Raw genomic sequence first — 10,976 nt, 5'->3', positions numbered from 1 at the left:
TGAATAGAATGTTTGGCTTTCATGACTATGTCATATTAACTTTGGTTGCATGACGCAACTAGCAAATTTGAGTTTGATCCCGAAATTTATATTTGTCAAAGGTTCTAAGTGCCAATTGAGTGTGCAAGCAAAGCAACCTCGCAAGTCTCATAAGACTGCTGAGACGAGGAATTTGGCACCACTAGGACTCATATATTCAGATCTTTGTGAAATGAATGGTGTTGTGATAAATGGTGGGAAAATATATTTCATGACTCCGTTGGAAACAAAAGATGGGGCTTTGCACTACTTTAAAAATCTATAAATCTGAAGTAGAAAATCAACCTGAAATATCAAGAGGCTTAGGTCGGAGAGTATTTTTCGAATGAGTCCAGTTTATTTTGGGAAGAACGTGGTATGACCCATGAGAGAACGCCTCCCTTTTCTCCCATTCAAAAGGGGTTGCCGAAAAGGAACCACACTATAACTGATTTGGTTAACGTCATATTAGACACAGTAGGACTTCCAAAGGAATGATGGGGGAGGCTTTCATAACTGTAAATCATGTCCTAGATAAAAACCTTAAAGAGATTACCCCATCTAAGAAATGAAAAAGGAAAAGGATTAAACCATTTAATAGAAAAACGGTTCCGTTGAACCTACATTGCTACTCTAATCCTCTATACAGACAACAATCAACCTAGAGGCATCTCTCGCAGGATAGAGCTCGAACGCCAGCACCACCGAATGAGGAAAACGTGGTTGCTGGCTGTGTTTTTTTAGTGCATGCAAATGGACTGCCTTAGTTTTATAGAAGGCAGAGGGTAAATTACAAGAAATTCGGACAAGCTCTCGCCACAACGCAGTGAGTAGCAAACACCACTCTTAACTCAAACGCCCATAATACAAGCTCCAACGCAAAAGAGCCTGCTCTAAACTCACCCATAGAGCTGGTTCTCGACCAATGCCAGTCACCTCCAAGGAAACACAACTCCAGAAGAACTATCTTTGTCAATGCACCAACCATCCTTGAATTCCTAAAAGAGGTGGCAGGTGGATGGCGGGACTCAGACAACCCTGGGAAAGTCCCGCCATCCACCATCCATTCAGCAGAAGGTGTGTTCTTCCAAAGGCAAAGAGACATCTGGATGCAAGATAAGCAGCTCAAAATTATTTCTAATGCTACATGTGTGTTGCATGTGCAAACTTACTAGTTCCTATAAACAAACAACAAACAACTTAAAAAATTGTTCTGTGAACTAAACAACAACCAAAATCAAGAAATTTAACGCCAAATCTTGTCAAGGGGAGACGACCGCTAAGGAAAGGGGGTGTTCATTTCCCACGGGATAGAGCTCGAACCCCTACGCCACCAAAGGGTGGGGAATGCCGTTGTGGCGGGATTGAGCTCAAACCTTAGCTCATCTTCCCACCAAGGTAAGATGATGGCTTGGTAGTCCAACATAAGTATAAATTAACCATGTGACTCGTTAAATCAAGTTTAAAAAATGATTGGCCACTTAGTAGTTTTAGCAACGTTAGGGATACATTTTTGTCCACAGCCAAGATGTGACCGAGCAAATATATGTTCGAGGGAATCAGGCAAAGGGAAAAGAATGCTAACTTAGAGATTTAGTAAGCTTACCTTACCTTGATCAGTTAAGAGAGACTGGTGAAGCTCATAATCAACGTGCCGTTCTCATACTCACACAGTTGTTTGAAATTTAGTTGCAGACTTTACAGCCTAGAGAGTACATGTAAGAAAGTGTGAGTAATGTCACAAAGAAAACTAGTTTTTAGATTAGGAATCAGAGCTACCGATTTCCTTAGTAAAATCAGATCAGTACAAACAAGCACCAGATCAGCCAGGGTTAATAACATAACTGGGTCCAAAAACTACACTTACAGCTACTCAACAGAAAAAACACCAGATACATTACAAAGCTGCTACTACTGGGGCACATGACTGACTGGAACTACACTGATGGATGAAGAGACAAACCAGACAGAATGCCGCCAAGTCTTCAGCAACTCCCCAGGTGCAAATGTGTAAGGATCAACCCAGCTGTAGCTCCTGCTTAGAGCATGAGCGGCATGATGCTGCAGCAACTTGTGCCCAGCAAGAAACCAATCTTGGCATTCTGCAGTTCAGTCCAGCAAGAAAGTAAACTACCAGTGAGGGAATTCAGTTTCAGTCTCTTTCCATGCAGGTCACAGCATGACATTTGAAGTTGAGCAAGTCATGAAATACTAAGGGCGTACACATTAGATTTGCTGGATACGATCTAGTTGAGCTTTAACTCTTGGATGCGGAGTGAGGAGAACCAGAGCAAGGCTCAAAGGGCTTTCATGAATGATATCACTTTCAGCTCGAGGACCATCTGCAGGCAGCCGGGGGTTGGTGATGTATGTTTTCCTACCATCACTGAGGTCATACAGACGTATGTTGTATCATTAAAATTCATGTAGATGCAGTTGCGCATGATTGTAGGAAGCTTATCTGCGTTAACAACCATACACTTGCCAACACTTAGGAAGAGAGCGCATCTGCCGATACTTTGGATTGGTTCAAGTACCTTGCGGTTGACATCCACGCAGAGAAGTTCAATTGTTTCGACTTTATCATTAACAAGCAGCAGTTTACCGGCAAATTCCACGAGACAACCAGTGTAGCAGTGCTTGGGCATGTCAATCTCCATTATCAGCTCTGCATACCAGTGGCCACCGGTCCAAACAACCTTGCACAAAGTTCCTCCACAAATGAGCACGTAAACATTGCCTGCATGGGTGACCATGCTCTGAAGGTAGAGCAAGTTTTCCTTGTCGTAAGCAGCATCATGGAACTTCACTGCACGGAGCTGGCCCGTAGGATCAGCAGAGTAAACGGCGTCACTGCCTTGCTGCAAAGAACAATAAGCCGGGATATCTTGGTACTCGCTCTGTTCCGGTTCGAAAGCGAAGATAATCGTTGGTTCAGAGCCAACGATTGCAGTGTTCACCCAATCTTCCGGAGGTATCGGCGCTGCGAAGGGAAGCATGTCACCAGTCAATGGGTTGAGGAGACGAGCGGCATGCGGGCGCTCCCTGTCCCCGAGGACCAGGAGACCGTCGGATGCACCGATGAGGATGTAGTCACCGAGCACCGGGCGGCGCAGGCGGCGGAAGCGCCCCGTGGAGACGTCGAGGAAGAGGGGCCGGGCTTGGTCGTCGTCCGCCCCGTGGAGCACGACCCACTGGCGCGGGCGGAAACGGGGGTCGGCGACCGCGGCGTGCGGAGATGGCTTGGCGACGGCAGAGCGCCAGCTGGGGCAGACGGCCCTCATGGGCACGTACCCGTCCACGCCGCTGGTGGAGAGGACGCAGTCGGCAACGAGTTGGACGAGGTCCCGCTGAAGCGACGCCCATTCCGCCGTGATGGATCCACCAGCGACCTCCTGCTCCATGGCCGCGCCACCGATGCCGCCGTCCTCGACAAAGACCCCGACCACGCCGCCGACTGCCACCGCCTCGCCGTGTGGTGGGGATCTGCGCTTCGGGTGACGGAGGAAGAGGCTAATGGCGGCGACGAAGACGTGGATTTGGGGGAGAAATGGTGCAGAGGAGCGGCGGCTGGATAGCTCGGGCAGTGGGGTGGGGGTGTGGAGAAATTAGGGGTTAGAAGAGTGATGCGGTTGGGCTTGGGCCGGCTCGAAATACTTGCAGGCCTCTGCTGCACATAGCAAACACTAAAAAAAAAACTAATATACACTGTCTCAAAAAAAACAATATACAAGTGTTATCCTAAAAAACACTAATATACACGCGTGTAAAAAGAAAAATAACCAAGCCCAATGATAACTCGCCGATGTGCCTTGACATTTAATAAGAAGACTATACATCATCCATCCTTGACTGGTGGTTCAATTTCTTCCTCGAGGCGTTGGACGTTGAATATCCCTCGGTATGAGGTTTAGGGTGTCCAACATTGAGATAGCCCTTGCGAGCTTTCATTGGGACTTTAACTCGAAGCTTGTTGGTGGCAGGGAGCTTAAAGAGCTTGATATGACTGAGTTGCATGGGATCACGACGCATCGTAATTACTTCTTTAGTTTGTCGGTCTATGTTTTTCTCAATAATGGAATTTTTTATTATATAAAGAACATCAATAGAGATGATACAAATGAAAATCCGTACCCATCTTCTAAATAGCTAGGATGAACGTAGCCCCTGCAAGAACTAAATAACAAGGACATGGCTTTAGAGCTCTTGGGTGCCTGTGAACCCTATATCAATAGTAAAAATGAAAAAAATAACCGGAAACTTAAAAAAACTTGAAAATTTTGAGCTATCAAACATGGGTGCCCATTCTACTCCCATGTGAAGTATCGTGGAGAAATGACATCCATGGTATTCTCATTAAAAGGGTCAAAAAGTTTCATTGAATAAACAAAACTATTTGAATGGATCGTAGGTGAAACTGTATTTTCTTGGTCATGGATACCATGGATGTCATTTCTTAATGACTAAACACAGGGGTAGAATGGGCATCCAGGTTTGATACACCAAAATTCTATTTTTTTTATTTTCCTGGTATTTTTTATTTTAATATTTATATACATGGGCACCCGCTAGCTCCTTTGTATTTAACTAAATAACAAGCCATAATCTCTAACAAAACTAAAAAAATGGAGCATAAGCCGATGAAGGGCCAATTTGTAGACTAGACGACCATCTACATATGTGATTGTCTTGACTGTGGCCCATTTTGCTAAAAAATTGTACGCATCTACAAGGAAATAACTAAGTTATTTTTTATTAATCATCCAATGTAAGTAGCATACCCATATGTGGCAAAGCACTTATTCGAGATAAAATGGACTAAAATTAATAATTTACCCTAAAAAAATTTAATGAGTCATGCAAATGTGTTATGAATTGGTGTTCCCGAAGCCTGTTCCACTAGTACAAAACATGCCATCACTGGCAGCACATATCTGGTAATCCAAGCAGGCCACATCAGATGCATCCATATTTATGTCTGAAAAAAAATGATGCATCCATATTTGGTTGGGCGTTGGATGCCGCTTCGGTCCTCCCTCCACGCCGCTAGTGGCTAGTGGGCTCAATTTGATTGGTGCCCTTGGCCTGGTGGGTTGGGCTTAAAAGGCTAAATAAAAAGACTACATCAGGATTTTCTGTTTTGCCAAATTTTTCGGTTTTATACTGGAAAAATCTAGTTCTAAATGGTTTTTAGATTTCATACAAACCATATATAGCATAAATTTGGTCTCGGTTCGGTTTCAAAATGTACAAAGTGATTGATATGGTCCTCCTTAGGACAACCCTCCTCTAGAGCAAAAATTTATGGGCGGTTAAAAGGTCCATTGGAGATGTGACACATTCCGGACCTCGGCAGATGGACTTGTGGGTTGGGGCGAAACCACTTGTAAGTTTTTATCTCAGACGACCCATGAGCAAAACACGAGTAACTATTTTTCTTTATCTGAGACACCTTTGATTTTGTCATGCCGGGATGTTTTGGCCTTCTCTAGCTATTGAATTTATTCAAATTTAAATCTATCTTGTCATACATGTATATAAATTTTAGGACGCAATTTCAAAATCTTGGAAAATCATATGTCCTTTTGTCTCCATCTTATTCTTCAGAAACAGAAAGATGAAGCAAAGTGATAAGTAGAATATTCTAGTTGCAACTGCTACAAATTAATCAAGAAAGGGAAGAGTTTCTCTTCTTTTTTAGACCATTTTAATGAGATATTTAGCTAAATTTACAACATTTTCCCACATTCCATGGACAACGTAGCTACCTGATGTTTCTGAAGAATTTCTGAAGGGGCATAACAGAGAAAGAAACCCAGTTTTTAATGGCACACATGGTTTATTGGTTCAACTTAATATGATAATCACGTTTCTTATTGATAAATGACATCTCAGGAAAATGAGTTTGTTCCATCGCGGACCATATAGATTATCAGTTCCATAGATCTTCGGGTACCCATCCGGAGGCTGGAGACACGACGCACTTTGTCTCTGCAAAAAAATGCACCTCCGACATATGTTTGCTGCTGGATGAAGAGACAAAACAGGCAGAATACCACCAATTCTTCAACAATTCTCCAGGTACAATGTGCGAGAACCACCCCAGCTGTAGCTCCTGCTTTAGAGCATCAGCAGCAAGAAGCTGAAGTAACTTGTACCCAACAACGATCAGTCCAGCATCTTGGCATTCTGCAGTCCAGTCCAGTGAGAAAGAAAACTAGTTACCGGTGAATTCAATCAATTCCTTTTCACGGAGGTAGCAGCATGACGTTTGAAGTCGAGCAAGTCGTTAAATAATAAAGGCGTAAAAGTTAGATTTGGCAACGGATACGATCTTGTTGAACGTCAACTTCTGAACAATGACTGAGAAGAACCTGAGCAAGGCTCAAAGGGCCTTCATGCCTACTCTGAGCTCCAGGGCATCTCCAAGCGCTGAGGTGATGTATTTTCTCTTGCCATCGCTGAGGTCATAGGCGACGGCTATGCTACCAATCCTAAATCCAGGACAAATAGTAGTGTAGATGCAGTTGCACTCGACGGAAGGAAGCTTATCTGTGTCAACTAACAGGCACTTGCCATGACTTAGGAAGAGCGCGCGCACTGCTGCCGATACTTTTGATTGGTTCACGTACCTTCCTCTTGGGATCTAAACTAAAAACTTCAATGGTTCCTAGTTCCCCTGTAACAAGCAGCAGTTTACCGGCAAACTTCAATGGTTCCTAGTCCCCTGTAACAAGCAGCAGTTTACCGGAAGAGTTTTCCACTATATCCTACCCACTAAGATTTTTCCATTTTCACAACAGTTTTGCTAGAGCACATCTAGATGTGCCATAAATATTGCACATCTAAGCCTTAAGTCGTTGATCTTACGCGGAGATTCGTGTGGGTATTTTCTTTTTCTTTTTTTCTTTTCCTTTTCATACTTGATTGAGTCACTTAGATGTGGCCTAGACACACCCGACAACAGTTTTATAGACGGACGTAGTATAACACAGGCCGGAATTTTTTTTCGTGTATTTTTTGCTGGGTTTTCGCTGATTTTGATTTGGTCCTTATTTTTCATTTTTATATTTTTTAGTACTTTTTTTAATTTCATCCTTCTTCATCAAGTTTTTAAAAATTCACATTTTTCAAATTGGGGAACATTATTAAATCCACAAAAAAAAAACCAAAATCGTGAACACTTTTTAATTCAAGAACATTTTCCAAAACTTTTAACTTTTGAAATTTTGTGAACATTTTTTCAAGCTCGGGAATCTTTTTAAAATTCGTAAAGAAAATTAAGTTGCCAAACATTTATAAAAAATCCATAATTCTGTACAAAAATCATGAGTAATTTTGAATGCACAATTTTTAAAATATATTAAAAAACTGTAGTTGGTTTCTTTCTGAACCAGTGCGTGTTTTTCTTTCAGGCAATAAAGCCAACAAAAAGAGGACGTAGCGTCATGAGAGAGTGACTATTATTTGGAGCGGCCCGTCACCTGGAGGGTATGCACTCCCTACCAGCATCCCAATATCCAGCGCCTGAAGCACTAAAAAGGAGTTCCGGTTCAATCCTCAGTGAAGGAAGATAGCTCAATCGCGACAGGGCGAGGCCATGGATGGGACAGAAGAAGAGAGGGAGCCACAACAACATTGTGGATGCTATGGATGGATGAGTGTCTCCCCATTCGCGCCGATCTCATCGACCTTCTACCATCGCTTAGAACCGCCATTGTTAAGTCGCCAACGACACCATACATAACAGGGTAAAAAGGTGTAACTGACTTCCGTAATGTTCGTCATGAAGGTCGAAAGGAATGGAGCGGACAAGAACTGATATTATACAAATATATATGAGCATTTTTGAATACTTTTTGAATGTGAAATCACTACTTCTAATATATTGTTTTTCAGATACGTGAACATTTTCCACATTCCAACATTTTATTATTAAATGAATTCTTTGTAAATATTTTAGAAATTTATCAACTGAGAGGTATATATTTTTGATATAGAAAAAAATGTGTTGGTGCAACCGGAACCATGGCATGTTAAACATTAAACAAGATCAACACATAAGGGCCATCGCCAGTACACAACTTTTTCCATCGGAGGGGGGCCCAACACCGCACGGAACTGCCAGGAACCGTTCAAGAGGCGGTTCGGGAGGCGATTTCTGCCTCCTCTCTCCGCCGGCGTGGCTGAGGGTCCTCGTCCTCTCCTGTCTGTCGCTTCGGTGGTGGGTGTGGATGGGGACCCCGGCGATTCTCTCCGGCAAGGAGATAGGGTAGGCTAGTTTTTTCAGAGGCATTGCATCAATGGAGGTGATGGCGCCGCGTCCAAATAATTTGCCTCTGTTTTTCCTTCATCTTGGTGGTGCTCTAATCAGCGGTGCCGAGGAGCAGATGGCTTGGTGTTCTTGCCGGGCTTTGGATCCGGTGAGATTTGTGTCTAGTGGTCGGCGCTGGAGCACTCTTCTGGGTGGCGTTGGGATCGGCTGTTGTAGTTGTGTTTGGTGTATTGCAGTGGGGTACGTGGATGGTTCACTTCTTCAACCATGTTGGATGAAGTTGATGGTGCTGGGATCTAATGGACACGGGGAAGAACCCCGACCGACGTGCCACAAAGCATCCTTGTATGCGAAGGTGCTCCCTCAGATCTAGGAATGGTGGATTTTCTCCTTTTTCTCTGGCGTTGCCTTGGCAATGGCAGGACAATGATTCAGCGAGGCACAAGGTTCTCTACCTGTGAAATTGTAGTTTTACTGGTTGCGGGAACATTGTGCAAAAATGTAAGACACCTATGTTGTAAGACACCTATGTATGTCTCGTGCAATGACTATGTATGTACTCTCTGTAATATGTTTGTCTAATGAAATATACGTGGTTATTTTTTTTTAAAAAGGGCGATCACCAGCATGGCATGGTCAGAGATGTCATCGGAACCCCGTTTTTTTCTTTGAAGCAGTGTCATCGGAACCATGAAATGTTCACCAGATCCATGTTGTGCCTTCGTTAGCGCGAGAGAGACTCTGAACTGGAGTGTTGTTTTGTTTGTACAAGATTCAGTTTTGGAAGCCTGCACGGTAGCAGCAGGTTCTTGTTTCTGTACCAGTGAACGAGAGAAACTCTGAACTGAAGTCAGATGTTCATAACTGCAGGAGCACCATGTTTGACCAAGTCCATCGGCACTATTTCCCCTTCTTTTTTTTTTCCTTCAATGACGTTCAATGCTAGTATTGCACAACTGTATTCTGCAGCAAGAACAAGGTAAAAACTAATCTGAAACATCTCACATTCACAGCTCACAGTTTCTCTTCACCAATGTCAGGAGATTCTTATTCTAAAGCTACGCTGCACATCCAACCCAAGAACTGAAGAAGAACTGCCATCCAACAGCGCAAACCTTAACCAGCACACGTAAGGGCTGTCGCCAGCATAGCACGGTGAGAGATAGAGATGTCATCAGAACAATGACATCGTAATCGGATCCATATGATGCACATTCGTTTTGCCAACGCCACAACTAATCAAAGAGAGAGATGAACAGCTCCCTCTCCTCCCTTTGGCATGAACATCTTAATCACCAGATCCATCTATATAAAACAGCACTGGTGCTTTATTATTAGTCGTCCTTGGTTTACACTTGGTACGGTCTCCTATATTATAGTTCTATACCGGCACATAATAAATCACAGAAGCAGAGAGGAGGGAGGAGCAAAAAAATAGAGAAAATTACAGCGGCGAATAAATAAATAAAATCGAAAATTACTGCAGCGCAGATGCAGCCAGCCAGCCAGCCAGCCAGTTGAACGGATCCACTGAGCGCGTCAGCTCGGCAGATCTACCTCGCATTCTCACCGTCGTCCTCCTCACCACAGCAGGAGCCCGGAGAGCGCGAGCAGCAGCAGCGGCGCCGCGGCGGACGACGAGACGGCCGGCGCCGGGCTCTTGAGCTGGGGTGGCGGGCTGTAGTAGTAGAAGGGGAAGTAGGGCAGGAACGGGTTGGGCGGCGGTGGCGTCGGGTAGGCACCGCCTCCGCCTCCTCCTCCACCTTGTCCTCCTTGGGACCCGCCGCCGCCTCCTCCTCCGTACCCGCCGGTGGGCGGAGGGTAGAAGTAGCCACCGCCACCTCCTCCTCCACCGGAGGGAGCTGGGTAGGAAGTGGGAGGCGGGTACACCGGCGCCGCGGGGGTCACCGGAGCCGGGGGAGGTGGCGACGGGTAGTTGTACCCCGGGTTGGGGTTGCAGGGGTTCCCGCAGGAGGCGCAGAGCGTGCAGGTCGTGCCGTCCTTGCGCACGATGGTCACCCCGGTGTCCTCGGCGCCGGCGGCCCGCGCCGCGTCGGGGAGCAGCGAGCACAGGAGGAGCGGCGCGAGCAGCAGGAGGAGGGACGGTGGGTGGGGAGCCATGGCCATGTGGGAGGGGTTGGTGATAGGGATGGGAGTGGGAGTGAGTGAAGTGAAGCTGACTGTCTCGGGGTGAGGGGGGTACTTAATCCAGTGGGCGTGGGGTGCAGCGGAAAGCGGGGCGGCGTTTGTCGGCCTTCCAGATCGACGGCGGATCCGTGGACGGTAGGGAGCCACGCCCACGCGTGGCGTGGCCGGAAGCTGCGCTGCGCTGTCCGCCCGCCCGCCCGTCGGTACGCGCACGGAGGCGTGCGCGGGGCAGAGGAGAAGGGAAGCGGTGGCTTTCGGTGCGGTACAGTAGGTGGTGGAGCGGAGCGCGTGGGGCGCGTTGGCCGACCGCTGGAGCCGTTGTCGCTAGCTGACCGGTGCGGTGGCGGCGCACCGCTCGCGCGCGGCAGTGCCGGCCAGCGTGTGACCTAACCTTGGCGTTTTACACATGGCCCTTTACAGTTTACACATGGGCACAGCGCGCTACGTCGGAGCAAGCCGGGAGCAGTTTCGCCGAGAGGCAAAAGGCCGAATGATTTGCGCATTTTGCGATTAGTTTATGGAGATCGCCACGGTG

General features: G+C 46.1%; 2 protein-coding genes across 2 annotated transcripts; both read right to left on the bottom strand.

Annotated features, from left to right (window-relative positions):
• Positions 1–742: 742 nt before the first annotated feature.
• On the bottom strand, positions 743–3,614 carry LOC123080783 (uncharacterized). Its single transcript, XM_044503731.1, has 3 exons — positions 1,982–3,614; positions 1,630–1,723; positions 743–1,123 (listed from the first exon to the last, which is right to left on the bottom strand). The coding sequence occupies exon 1, from the start codon at positions 3,420–3,422 to the stop codon at positions 2,316–2,318; it is 1,107 nt and encodes a 368-aa protein (XP_044359666.1). The 5' UTR covers positions 3,423–3,614; the 3' UTR covers positions 743–1,123; positions 1,630–1,723; positions 1,982–2,315.
• A 5,985-nt stretch (positions 3,615–9,599) lies between these two features.
• Positions 9,600–10,482, bottom strand: LOC123080782 (formin-like protein 18). Its single transcript, XM_044503730.1, has one exon. The coding sequence runs from the start codon at positions 10,418–10,420 to the stop codon at positions 9,875–9,877; it is 546 nt and encodes a 181-aa protein (XP_044359665.1). The 5' UTR covers positions 10,421–10,482; the 3' UTR covers positions 9,600–9,874.
• Positions 10,483–10,976: the final 494 nt, after the last annotated feature.

Source organism: Triticum aestivum, chromosome 3D (genome assembly GCF_018294505.1).
Source record: "Triticum aestivum cultivar Chinese Spring chromosome 3D, IWGSC CS RefSeq v2.1, whole genome shotgun sequence".
Taxonomy (NCBI): Eukaryota; Viridiplantae; Streptophyta; class Magnoliopsida; order Poales; family Poaceae; genus Triticum; species Triticum aestivum.
The sequence above is the reverse complement of the archived record's forward strand: the minus strand, read 5'-3'. Positions and strand labels throughout refer to the sequence as shown.